This window comes from Tiliqua scincoides, chromosome 5 (genome assembly GCF_035046505.1).
Source record: "Tiliqua scincoides isolate rTilSci1 chromosome 5, rTilSci1.hap2, whole genome shotgun sequence".
Taxonomy (NCBI): Eukaryota; Metazoa; Chordata; class Lepidosauria; order Squamata; family Scincidae; genus Tiliqua; species Tiliqua scincoides.
Genome location: NC_089825.1, coordinates 83,880,399 through 83,894,467, shown reverse-complemented (window position 1 = coordinate 83,894,467; position 14,069 = coordinate 83,880,399). Strand labels below are relative to the sequence as shown.

General features: G+C 46.1%; 1 protein-coding gene and 1 pseudogene across 1 annotated transcript; one reads left to right on the top strand and one right to left on the bottom strand.

Moving 5' to 3' along the window:
• Nucleotides 1-797: 797 nt before the first annotated feature.
• On the top strand, nt 798-12,790 carry CCR7 (C-C motif chemokine receptor 7). The gene is made up of 4 exons (XM_066629254.1): nt 798-807; nt 6,004-6,053; nt 10,111-10,212; nt 11,633-12,790. Exons 1-4 carry the CDS (start codon nt 798-800, stop codon nt 12,716-12,718), a joined length of 1,248 nt encoding a protein of 415 aa, XP_066485351.1. The 3' UTR covers nt 12,719-12,790.
• LOC136655155 (5S ribosomal RNA) lies at nt 10,946-11,065 on the bottom strand (annotated as a pseudogene).
• Nucleotides 12,791-14,069: the final 1,279 nt, after the last annotated feature.

Below are 14,069 nucleotides of genomic sequence, written 5' to 3'. Positions count from 1 at the left end.
TGTTAAATACCAATCAATGCACAATTTCATGCAGAATGTGTTCTATCTTTGTTCTATCAAAAGGTTTAGCCAAAAAAAACCAGTGGGGGCGGGGCGATGGTACATCGCCACGCCCACCACCTGGGGTGTTGCCCCACCCACTGCATGGGGGGGGCGACGTGCTGGCATCCCGCACCGGGTGACGTGAACCCTAGTGACACCACTGCTTATATGTGTTGAAAAATGAAAGGAGGAAAACTCGAAACCCAAAAGGGAAGAAAAGGAGGTAAAAGACAATACAGTGAAAGGAGGGAGATAGTTTAGAAGTGAGCTTCTTAACCAATGAAGCATCAGAGGGTCCATGGATGGTCTTCAAGGGGTCCATAAACCAGGCACAAAAAAAAAAAAAAAGATTTTTTTTGTCAGTTTCCTTCCTGTTCCTTCCTTTGAAAATTGTCTTTGTGGAAAAAAAAAAAAAATTCTTTCAAACGTCAAATCATGTTATGGTTTCACTCCAATATTGTTATTATGCGTTGTTTCACTCCAAAGAAGTGTGGGCAGTGGCGTCACTAGGGGGTGTGGGCCTCACTGGGTGTTGCACATGGGGGGGGTTCCACCACTGGCCAAAATTTTTAAAATTTTGGTACTTTTGAATAATACCATCCTGTTATATATCGTTTGATGTGTAATTTCATGCAGAATGTAATGAAACAAACCGTGTTGAAATACCGTGAGTCTATCAAAAGTTATAGCCCAAAATCCAGTGGGGTGGGCGAAATGGTGCATCACCATGTCCACTGCCTTGCCCCGCCCACTGCATGGAAGGAGGTCCGTCATGGGAGTGACACACTGGACTCTCACACCGAGTGATGCTCACCAAGAAAATACGACCAAGCTTATTTATCCTTTGTTTTACTTTCATCGCCAAAACAACAGTGCTTCTTGTGTGGCAAACTACTTGCCAATGGAAGCAGGAAGCCAAGATAGCTGAAGGGGCACCTTGCATCTCTCTATCCTGAAAATACAATGGAGAAGGTGGATCTTTTTTGTGAGAAGAAAGTTCGATTAGCTAAGGCTGAAACTTACCAAACCTTGGATTTGCCTCCTCACAAAAGCTGTGGCTTGAAACTTCCTACAGAGTTGCTTATTGCATTGCCGAGCCGAAGGAGCTGCACGTGACTGGAGAGACTCCGATGAAGTCATATGCCCTGGAAATGGTGACTTGGAGCAGAGAAAGGCAGTGCCTCTGTCAGATGATGTCATCCACTCAGGAACTGCTGACATGCTTCTAATATTGGAGGAACTGGCAGTGATGCCTTCAGTGGTGTCACTAGGGTTTGCAGGAGGCCAGCACAATCACCCTTATGCTGGACCACCTCCCATGCAGTGGACGGGGCTACATCCTAAGTGGTGGACGTAGTAATGCACCGCTGCCCTGCCTGCTGGTTTTTTGGCTATAACTTTTGATAGAATAGAGATATGTCGGCATGGTTTGTTTCATTGCATTCCTCATGAAATTACACATCAAACGATATATAACATGATGGTATTATTCAAAAATACCTGGGAAGGAATGTGAGGTAAGGCGTCGGGCAAATGCCCTCTCAAAACCACACTTTCCATGAAGCTGCTTAACCCTACCAGGGAAGCTTGTATTGTGTCATGTCCATATTGTACAGTTAATCCTCCTCCCTCACATGCCTCTACCCCAATCCAGTTTGTCTCACCTCCTCCCACTGCTGCTTTTTTAAAAAAAAAAATGCCAGCAGATACCATCACAGATGTTCTGGAAAACATATTGTTTGGCCCTTGGTTCCAAAAGCAGAACTGGAAGTGGCATTACAATATTGTTTCCAAGCAGGGGGAAGCCACTTCAAGCTACCTTGACAGCATCTGTGGAGGAGAGAACTTTGGGGGCTTATGGTGTGTTTGAATTAACTTGTCTGTTGAGAAATGTACAAGTTGAGCAGGCACTAGAGGGGTAATAGAGGCAAGCACACAGGCAGGCAGTGCAGAGCTCAAAGCAATGTGAACACTTTAATACCTCAGAGTAATTCCTTCCCCACTATCTCACTAGACCAGACAACACCATATTCAGCCCCTTCCCTATCCTGGCAAGTGGGTTGTAGGTCACATTTGACATGCTTGCAGCAGGCAACTATCTCCTACTGTCCTTAGAGAACAAAGATCTTCAGGAGAATTCGTCCTTCCAATGCTGGCCGTGACCCATTGCTGCAACAGCATGACTTGCAACTGTTTATGTGGGAGGTGATTCCCACCATGATACACTGGTGGGTACAGCATGAAACACCTGATACTATCTGGGCTTCTCTACAAGGCTACGCTCCAGTGGTTTGGCCTCACCGTTTGCCTGGTCGCTGAAGAAGCAGAAGCTAAATCTCAGCCTCTGAGCAGCACATTGCGTCATGTGCTCAGTGCAGACGATGAAAGTTTATGCATGTGGCTCTTGTGTGCTGCATAAAGGGGAAGTTCCTATACATTGGTCTTCAGGGGATCATTATAAGCTCTCCTTCACCAACCAGTTAGCTCACACATTTCCTTTCTGGTTTCCGTAGCCGGCTAGTGAAAGACCATGGACAGAGGTGAGTAGTATTTTCTTTTCTCACTTTCTTAATTGCTCCTATGGGAATTAACTGGAGTCAAAGTTCAGTGCCTAAACTTGTTTTCAATGTGCTGGGAAGTAATCACAGCAAGAGTGTTTCTGGACATGTGCAGAATGATCAAGGATGAATGTCACATTAAGCATGTACTTTGGAAGAGCAACGCTTGTTTGCTTTTTTTTTTTTATACCATGAAATAGCATATGAATTGAACCTCATGCAGATCAGAACTGCAACAGGAGAAGGGACTTCATCTAGATCCCAAACTGGATTTTACCCGCAAGACTATATGAGAAGGGGAAAAAAGATTCTCATTGATGCCACTGAATAACAGTCCTCCACCCACACCCATGTCTTGGAATGGGAGTACGGCTTCTAGGATAGAGGATCCAGTTTGAGCCCCAGCATCTCTCCCTTTCTACATAGATGAACTGTTCAGCTGTCCTGCCTTGGCTCCCATTGCAGAAGTGAGGGGGTCCTCCCATGTTCTAAACTGCAAGACAGCTTTTGGTGCAGTACTTACGCTTTAATAAAAATGTTGTCCACAGTGTGGGCAATCTGCACACATGTTCCATTGCATTACCTCCTGAGTTATTCACACTTGAGAAGTTGCAAGGCTGACCCTTTGTGAAGAGGCTCTGGATCAGCTAAGCCCTGCCTCAGATTCAGTCTTGAATGAGATGACATCTCTTTAGTGTGACAATGACCTTTGCAAGCAATTTCCATTTAAATCTCACAAAAACTTTGTGATGGGACTATGGAGAGTTCCTCTAAGGCTAGTGGGACTGTAAATCAGTCCCTGTCCCGTCCCGTCCCACACACACAAGTACAAAACAAAACCTGATACTTGGAAAAAAAAATTGACTTGCTGCCCACTAAGCAAACCTTCCCCTCTCCATACCTAAAGGTCAGCTTTGGCTTACTATGTGGTTCTTTTCTCTGGCAAAATTGCTGTGCCTGCTGCATGACAGAAATTCGGTGGGGAATGCTTTGCCTGTAGCTGCTGAGAATTCGAACCCACCTCTAGAAACAGTCTGTCCTGGTGCGCAGCTTTCCCCTTGGCTTTGCTGTTGGAATAACAGGGTGACGGCCCAGGCTCTGGGATTCTACCTGTCTGCTTTTGGGTCTACATTCTTTTAGAAACAATAACACTGGCTTGCTGCATGGATTAGTGAGAACCCCTGAAAGGTAATGCCTGAAAGAGGAAAATGGGTACAGTATTTCATTATTTAGTTAACTGCCTTTTCAAAAGCAGCTGTGCCAGAGTCTGTTAGAGCAGCTGCCACTTGTCCTTGTACAGTGGTATTCATACCACTTGTATGAATTGTTCATATACTGTCCGCAGTATACAGAACATGGACATGCATACAATCATCTCTCTTTGTGAAGGCAGAATGGTGCATCTGAGCACATTTCAATCCATCTGTCCTGCCTTTGGTTTGAAAAAGATGTGTTGGGCAGGAATGGGGGCTTCTAGAACAAAGAAGGATTAGTAAGTAGCAAGCATGCTTTAAAGAAAAACAGTGTGTGCATGGTATTGTAAAAATATGTCTGGTGCTGTTGTTTGAGCTGACATGCTCACTTCAAAAAGGGAAAATGCTTTAGAGCAACTGCAAAAAGCACAAGACACAAGTGCCTCATTGCCTAATGTTTTAAACATGCCTGGTTTAAAACCCATTTTTGCCCAGCCCACAGGTGTACACATTTGGTCCCTGTTGCATATATGCAATGTTGGGCAGAAATGGCTTAATTCTGCCTCTGAAACTAAGCATGTCTGGGGGCCAAGCTAGATGCAACATGGAGATGTGCAAATGCAGTGGTTTTCTCTTTAAACTTTTGCAAACAGCAAACAACAGCTGAAGAGGAATCCAGATCAGGACCAAGGCACAGGAGGAAGGGGTTTAATCCTTTCCCTCTGCACTCTTTTCCCAATGAAATGTCTCCTCCTACCCCCAGCTGCTGCTATGTGTCCTATAAGAAAGAAAAAAAATACATGTGCACATGCAAACGCATTTTTCTTAACCAGGAAAAGAACAGGGTAGATGATTTACAGTGGGATATTGCATTGAAAGGGTTAAACCTCTCCTCTCCCATGTTGTGGTCCTAACCTAGATTTTGTCCCCCTTCCCCATGGCTGCTATTTGCAAACATTTCAAGAGAACAGAGATCACTGCATTCAATTTCATGCATCTCCATTGCCACATTAATTTGGCCCTTATCTGGTCACTACTTGGACATGAGACCAACTCTCCTTGGGGAAAAAGGATAGCATGTAAGTGCAGCAAATAAATATTTTTACTCACTCTTGGCTTTAATTATAAGTCAGTAGTACCTCTCAAAATAAAGTGTAAAATAGTTGCAAGAAAGCAAAAATGAAGATGTCTAAAAAGACAGAGCAAGATGCTTTAGACAAGATTCATTAATTTTAAAATGTTTACATCCTGCGCTTTCCACTTGGGAGGTACACAGGGAGACTACCCAAAAAAAATTAAAAGCAACAATGAAATCACAGAAACATCTATTGTCTTTTTCGGTTCCCCCTTTCTCTATTCCTTCTCCTTCACAGGGCAGTTGGTGTTAAGGTGGCTCAGAGAGGGGAGAAGCTGACTTGAAAAGAATGCTTGAGGCACAATTGAAAACATTGTCATGGATGTATTAGGGAACGATCCGATCCAACTTTCCAGCACCAGTGTAGCCTCGATGCAACCCTGAGGTAAGGGAACAAATGTTCCCATACCTTGAGGAGGGCCCTATGACTGCCTCCCCACCTCAGGAGGCAGTACATACCCCATTGGCACGGCTGCACCAGCACTGGAAAATTGGGTAGGATTGGGCCCTCAATCCTCTAAACAGGTTTGCAGACCATATATGTTAAAGTAGACAGCAGCAGCTGCCAACCTCTGGCCCAGTGCTGGTCCCTTCGGGGGAAATTGCCATCAGGTGCTAAACTAGAAGCTTAAGAGGGTGCGTGGAAGGAGCAGTGGCTATGGCCATGAGAGGTGACAGTAGTGTATTTTGGCTGGGGTGGTAGAGCCTTGTACCCTCTAATGGGTGCAAGAGAGAGCCTTGTACCCTCTAATACCTAGTCAAAATGGCACTTCGGTCAATTTAGTTGCTGGCCAGGATCTTAGAAACAAACTTCCTCAGCTACACAAGTACAAATCCCCCATCAGAGCCATGCTTTTCCAATGAGTACTGTATCAGCTATCTGTGTTGCATGTCACAACCTTCCTTTCAGTACCCAAGGGGCATTTTCTGAGTCAATCCAGGTAGCAAATGCTGTATGACAAGCTTTGCTGAAAAACAGTGTTTCAGCCATCCCCAGATGACAGAACTGCGTGCAGCTTGACTTCTTTTCACTGTCTGATAAGAGCACCTGAAACTGTCAATTTTTCTCCTTTAGTTAAGCAGCTGAAGGTGGCCGTCATTTTGAACCTTCCTCTACTTTTCCAGGTATGATGCTCACAAAACTTTCACAAGTTCTCTGCTCACTGTCCTACCTATTCATTTATTCAGACTAGTCAGGACCATGCTGTCCAACATTCAGGCTCCCAGAGTGGCTTAAATAAAATTGAGAATACAACAAACTTGGAATCAAATGGTGGTATAAGTAACAAAAAAAAGCAGGAGATAACATTCCAGTATTAAAACTGATAGGTCTAAAAAACCTAACCAAATAAAAAGGTCTCATCTAGTGTCAAAAGAAAGAAAAGTTGATGCCATCCTAGCTTTCCTGCAAGGGTGGGGGACTTCAGAGGGACAGCTGTGTCTTCCTGATTGGATTCATGCCTGATCTCATCTGATCTCAGAAGCTAAGCAGGGTCAGGGCTGGTTAGTACTTGGATGGGAGACCGCCTGGGAATACCAGGTGCTGTAGGCTTATACCATAGTCTTTCGAGACTGAAGGTTGCCAACCATTTTCAGGGAACCCGGATCTTGTTCTTAAAATGCCCAAGCAGGTTCATGTGGAGCGGGCAGCCCTTGAGGTGACTGATCCCAAGCCATGTACATCCCAATCCTAACCAATTTTCCAGCACGAATGCAGCTGCAATGTAGCCTCAAGGTAATGGAAAAATTGTTATCTTGAGGAGACCTCTGTAACTACCCCCCACCACAGAATGCAGCATGTGACCCATTGTCATCCCTGTGTCAACACTTGAAAGTTGGTTAGGATTGGGCTTTAAATTGTGCTGAGAGACAGACCAGAAGCCCCTGCAGCCATGTTAGGACTGACCAAGGGTGCAATCCTAACTGCACCCTGGGCCAGCGCAAGTCCCTTGCGCCGGCCCAGGAGGGTTGCAAACCTGCCATAAAGCTCATTTGTTCCTCCATGTGAGTAAGCTGCACAGCGCATAGTGGCGCGCTGGCCCACAGAGGCCAGATTCAGCCTCCATGGTGGCAGCAGCAGGTGAGTATGCATCCCCCGAGCTCAGCTGATGCAGGGGTCTGGGGGGATGGCAGGGAGGAGGCAGGAGGGAGGCATTTTGGGGCAGGGGGAGAGCAAGTGATGTGCATTCCTGTGGGCAGGGAGTGGGAGGCGGGGCCAGGACCCAGCAGTTATGCCGGATCTTAGCCCCTTTCCCTGGGCAGCACAGAGCGGCTTCAGGCTGCTCCATTCTGCTCGGCTCTGTGCCATCTCCTGAGGTGGCACAGATCTGAGTAGACCCATTGGGGCCACTGCAGCTCTGCCTGGGGTAAGGGGAAATGTTTCCCTTTGCCCCTGGCTGAGCCACAGACAGCCCCAAACTTGCACTGGTTGGCAACCTTCAGTCTTGAAAGACTATGGTATAAGCCTACAGCACCCGGTATTCCCAGCTGGTCTCCCATCCAAGTACTAACCAGGCCTGACCCTGCTTAGCTTCCAAGATCAGACAAGATTGGGCATGTGCAGGGTAACAGTTGAGATACAGTGTAGGCCCACTGTCCTACCTGTTCCAGCGCAAGTTAGGATTGCACTTCAAAATATTTTTCCTATGCCCAGTCCCACTCAGCAGCCTAGCTAATAGCATTCAGACTAGGTGTTAGCTCGGAAGGAGGTTGCCTTTGAGTAACTCACAACTGTCTGAACTGGAGGAAACTGACCTGCAGTTGCCAAGCAATGACAGAGTACATTATTCAACTCTGTCTAGAGAAGAAGGGCATGCAGTTAGGGGTTGGGACTATGATTGGTCTTGGGTATCTTGGACCCATGTACTTCCTGCTTCTCTCTCTCTCTCTCTCTCTCTCTCTCTCTCATGTGTGCATGTACACGCCCACACATAAAAAGGGAAAGGGCGGAGGGATTCATGGTGGGCTGTCACATCTTCCTTTCTCTTTAGGCGTTGTTTCTTCAGGTACACACACAGGATGTGGTCTGCACCCTAGCTCTCTGAGCCCACCACAAAGTTTTCAACATAAACCAAACCTTATAAGCCTAAAAAATGTTTTTCACATGCAAAAACATGTATATGGTCAGTAGCCTCCAAATCATGTTTGTTCTTTGTCTTCGCTTGCCTTTCTCCCACCCCACCCAGCACAGCTGGGGCTTCCTCCTTCCCTCTCTTTGCACCTGTCCATTCTCCCTCCAACAATCACTGCTGATGTTGCTGCCCCCTTCCTTTGCCTCTCCCCACTGTTTTTGCAATAACGCTGCAACTACTGGCTCAGAGCCCAATCCTATGCATGTCTACTCAGAAGTAAGCCCCATTATAGTCAATGGGGGTTATTCCCAGGTAAATGTGGATAGGATTGTGGCTTCACTCCCCTAATAGACCCCAACAGTCCCCTTTCTTTCTCCCCCCCCTCACTGACACCGCCTGCTCAAACAAACCTAGTGTCAAACTCAGTCTCTGTAGGATCTTCCGATTCCACTTGGGAAAGGTCAGGAATCCCCACCAATCTGCAGCCCTGTCCTGTGACTGGATTGTCTGGAGTTCCTCAACATGAAATGTCACACTTCCTTTCGTCAGCTTCCTTTTGTGATGGCAAAAGAGATTCTGAAGCCTGATAGATCACATGCTGCCACCACTTGTGACTGGGAAAAGGTTTTAGCCTAGTTCTCTGCCTTAACTAAGGAATTGCCAACAATATTTGAAATGCAACTCACTAGTAAAAGGATCCCTTAACTATAAGTTTAAGAGTGTGGTTCAAATCAGACATCATACCAAACCACAGTTAAGAATGCCTGACTGTTCTCAGGTGGTGTCTGATGAAACCATGACTTGCCACTGGCTGGCAAACCAAAATCAGAAACTGTGGTTTGAAGTGAATCTGCAAGACTGCTAACCATCATTTGTGCTGAGGATCCTTTGGGGTGAACTGTCAAACCCTAGTTACAGCTGCTGGTCTGTCTCCAAGTTTGTAGTATTATGGTAGTGGGAGAGAATTTAAGAAGCTTTTTGCCAAGAGCTTAAGACGACATAAAAGTAGACAAACAGTTCTAAACCATAGCTGATCTGCTGTATGTCTGAAAATCAGGTGGGCTTTCATAGTCCAGTGAGAACCTCAAAGTCAGGTATTTTTTTTACTGGTCATTTGGAGAATAGATGCTCCAACAATAAACACCACCACACTAGGCAAACATGAGTACTCTCTTTTAATTACTTAGCAGCACTTTTGGGATGCCATGACATCACCAAAGCCTCTGTGGTGCTTACAAAGGCCACAAAGAGCTGAAATAATAGCTAAACTTTCAGAAAACATCAGAGATTTTCACTGCAGGGCCCCACAGTGTAATCCTTGGAAGAAAATCTCTGCAGCATTATATGGTTTCACTTTCTGTTTATGGTGACATCCTCAAACAGAAATGGTCTGATTGCATATGACCTTCATGAGTCACCTCTCTTGTGAGTCATGGACAAAAATGTCTTCTGATCATTTCTGCATTTGGGGTACTTCCACATGGGGCGCTTACATTGATATCATCACCCATCATGCACTCATTCTTTACTGGGAGGGAGTCACATGATATTTGTCAACCATCTGTGGCCTTCCTGTAATTTCCCTGTGCTTTTCACATAAATCACATTTATTTAACAGAAAACATTTGTCAATAATGAGAACCGTGCTCGACAGTATCCTTCAGTGCAAATGGAAGCTGATAGAATAGGTGTAGGCTAGGGCTGATTTAACAATAATTGAATCATTTGTCCAGGGAATTCTTGGAACTCCAGAGAGTTCTATGAAGGAGTTTGACTATCTCTAATAGCACCCTCACCAGAATTTTCTTATAATTTTCTTACAGGAATTCTCTCTTTTGGGGAAGCCAAAGTAGTTAAACTGTTACAAAGCCAATACTGTATATCTTTGGCTGCAATCCTAACCACTCTTTCCTGAGAGTAAGCCCCAAAATAGGACTTACTTCTGAATAGACCTGGTTATGACTGTGCTCTCAGTAGTGTAGGTAGGCCCTAAATAATGATACCATCCTTATCTGAAGATATAATTTCCTGGTTTTGACCACAGAATGCTAAGATGATGTTACCAGTTGACGTGTAGATTGTAACAGATCTGCCTTTTATCTCCCCTCTAGTTCAGCATGGCTGAGAATCATATACACATGTACGACAGTACCACTGACTACAACACCACCTTAGATTACGGTGCCTTTGGGGAACATCCCAGTAAAGATGAGGTCTGGAAGTTCTGTGCCATTTTCTTGCCTACCCTATATTCTCTTGTGTGCTTCATGGGACTGGCAGCCTGATCACGATGACCAAGTCACTTCTATAGGAGACACTGAAATAAGCTCCCCTTTCCTCTCCATTATTCATCTATGAAGCCATTACCCTGCACATGCCTGATCTTGGAAGCTAAGCAGGGTCAGGCCTGGTTAGTACTTGGATGGGAGACCACCTGGGAATACCGGGTGCTGTAGGCTTATACCATAGCCTTTCGAGACTGAAGGTTGCCAACCATTTACTGGATAGAATGAATATGAAATACAGACACAACTCTTTTATGATTTCTTCTCTGATTTAACAACATTCACAAGCGACATGTTCCAGATGAAAAGATATATTGAACATTATCTGTAAATATACCTATACTGTCACTTACTGAATATGTCCTTCAAACAGAAGCCATACTAGCTCTGAATACAAATCACAGTCCTCTTGTTCTGAGTGTCCTTCAGTGAACATGGAAGCTGATGGTATAGGTGTCGGCTAGGATTGATTTAACAATCATTGAATCATTGGCCCAGGGAGTTCTGGGAACTCCAGTTCTATGAAGGAGGCTGGCTATCTCTAATAGCACCCTCATCAAACTAGAATGTTCTTATAGGAATTCTCTCTTACAGGCTCTTTTGGGGAAGCCATAATTGTTACAATGGTTGGCAACCTTCAGTCTCGAAAGACTATGGTATAAGCCTACAGCACCCAGTATTCCCAGGCGGTCTCCCATCCAAGTACTAACCAGGCCTGACCCTGCTTAGCTTTCGAGATCAGACAAGATCGGGCATGTGCAGGGCAACAGTTGCTGTCACCATAATTGTTACAAAGCCAATATATATTTGTAGAGTAGGTAGGCTGCAAATAACAGGGACATGCAGTCAGGGGAGGCAGAGCTTCCCCTATCCTATTCCAAGCTTCCCCTGTAGTTGTGCATGCTCCACCCATTTTCTAAGCAGTTTTGTGATCACAGTGGCAACTAGACTAGTGCTGTGGCAGACGAGAGCTGAGCCACCTCAGTGATTGTGCAACCACTCAGAAACTGGGTGGAATGCATGCACAGTGCGATTCCCTGTGATTCACCCAGAAACTAAATAGTTGCATGATCACTGGGGAGGCTGAACTCTCATCTGCCTCAGTACTCGTCTCTCCCTATATAGAGACTTAGTGCTGCCTCCTAGCAATTACACATACTTCCAGGTCACCAAACTCCATGAGCAGGGTCTCCCCAGCCTTGGACCTTACTACATGTCACTGCTAAATAATGATGCTTAAGGAATGCACCATCCTTACCTGTTTTCTGGTTTTGACCACAGAAGGCTAAAAAGATGTTACCAGCTGATGTGTAGATTGTAAAAGGTCTTCCTTTTATCTCCCCTCTAGTTCAGCATGACTGAGAATCAGATATATGCGTATGAGGACAGCACTGTTGACTACAATGTCACCCTAGATTACGGTGCCTTTGAGGAACCTTGCAAAAAAGATGAGGTCCGGAAGTTCCGTGCCATTTTCTTGCCTACCATATATTCTCTTGTGTGCTTCGTGGGACTGGCAGGCAACAGCCTGCTCTTGGTGACCTACATCTACTTCAAGAGGCTCAAGACAATGACAGACATCTACCTGCTCAACCTTGCCCTAGCTGACATCCTCTTCTTGCTGACTCTTCCTTTCAAGGCTGTCAGCGTGGCCACGTACTGGGTCTTCGGAGCATTTGCTTGCAAAGCCTTCCAGTGCATCAGTCGCATGAGTTTCTTCAGCGGCATGCTGCTGCTTCTTGCCATCAGCATTGACAGGTATTTTGCTATTGTCCAGGCCCCATCAGCCCACCGCCTGCGCTCCCAGAGACAGGTTGCGAGCAAGATCGCTTGCCTTTCCATTTGGGTGCTGGCCTTCATCCTCTCAATCCCTGAACTGATCCATTGGCAACTGTACCTGTCTGATCACCAGCTGCCACGCTGCACCATCATGACTGAAAACTTGCTGGCTGTTGACACGGGCATCAGACTATCTCAGATGGTCTTTGGCTTTTTGGCGCCTCTCCTGGTGATGACCTTCTGTTACTGGATCATCATCAGGACCCTGCTGCAAGCCCGCAGCTTTGAGAAGAACCGGGCCATCAAGGTTCTCCTTGCAGTCATGATCATCTTTGTGACCTTCCAGCTGCCCTACAATAGCGTCATGCTAGCCCAGACAATCTCGGCTTTCAACACCACCACTGGCCAATGTGATACCATTAAGCGCCTGGACGTGGCCAATGATGTCACCTACAGTCTGGCCTGCTTCCGTTGCTGCCTCAACCCTTTCCTATACGCATTCATAGGTGTCAAGTTTCGCAATGACCTGCTCCGGCTCTTCAAGGATCTGGGTTGTATCAGCCAGGCCCAGCTCTGGCAATGGTCAACATATCGGGAGAAGAACAGATGTTCCATTGCCACAGAAACGGACACCACCACCACTTTCTCCCCATGAGGTGCTCCGAGTCCTGTGGCAGCCATGTTAGACTGCCAGTGAAACTGACGTTATGGCAACCATCTTCAGTGACCAACAGCAGGGACTGAACTGGAAACCTACTTATCACAGAGCTGGAAGGGATCCAAAGACCATCCCATCCAACCACCCCACCTCTCCACAGGTCGACTCATGTGGTTCAGATCACTTGTTCTGCAAAACAGAGAGACGTGAACTGTAGAAACTTGTTTGCAGATCTCCAAGTAAGTGAGCCAAGCTATAAGCTGCAGGGAGGGACAAAAATTCTCCCCGTAAGCTACAAGACACAGTCTGAAAGGCAAATCCAAAGTTGCTGACTCTCATGAAAAGAAAGTGGCAGAGTGTGATGCCACGGATGGGTTTAGTTAAGCCCAGAATGTTGCAGGCTAATCCTGTCCTGCTTTCCATTGCTGATGTGGACATGCCAATGGCTGCATCCTGTGGTGAAGGGGCAGTCACAGAGGCCTCCTCAAGGTAAGGGCACCGTGCTAAGTTTTTCAGGAGCCTAAGTGCACTGTGTAAGCTGCCCCTCACCTTCAGAGCCATTCTGGGGTGCAAAAGCAATGTGGGGCAGATGCCTCCATGTTGTTTTTGCCACCCAAACTGGCTCCAAAGATGAGAGGGAGGGGCAGCTTAGCACATTGAGGCACTGGAAAAATGTAGTGCTGTGCTCCCTTGTAGCTATGCTACTGCGTTTGGGGCTGCACTGGCACTGGAAAGTTGGATAGGATTGGGCCCTAAGCTGGCTAAAGAACCATGCAAATCCAGTGGGTCTGCTTCTTCCACAAAGTAAGCACCAAGCTCTTGGATTGGCCAATTGCATTTCTCTCATTCTAATTCCCCCACAGGTGCATGTTCATTCACCTGGTAGCACGTATTGTACACACTGTACTGAATCACAGAGTTATTGGCCCAGAGACAGAGAAAGCAGTGTCAGGCAATGTGCCAGGCCCCGATCCACACTCAGATTAGTCTATGCAGCCCAGATACTTGTGAGCAAACAGCTTCAGTTGATTCAAGTGAGAAAATAACATGCTATCTAATGTGATGGTGCCTGAGTTTGGTTCCTAAACAAAAGTTGCATATCAGTGGAAACTTTGTGGTCGCTTGCACTGCATACAGAACCTCTCTCTGCAACCTACAGAAGCACATCCCCTCTTGGTGCCACAATTATTAGTCATGTGCCATGAGCAACAGAGTCCCCACTATTGTGGGGAGAGACTGGCATGTGCAACCATCATAGCGCTACTCTGTGTTTACAGAAGGTCGGTCACTGATGTCTTCATGTGTGGTTCTCTTATTTTCCCTGGGAGACGAGCAAAAAGAACCTGCT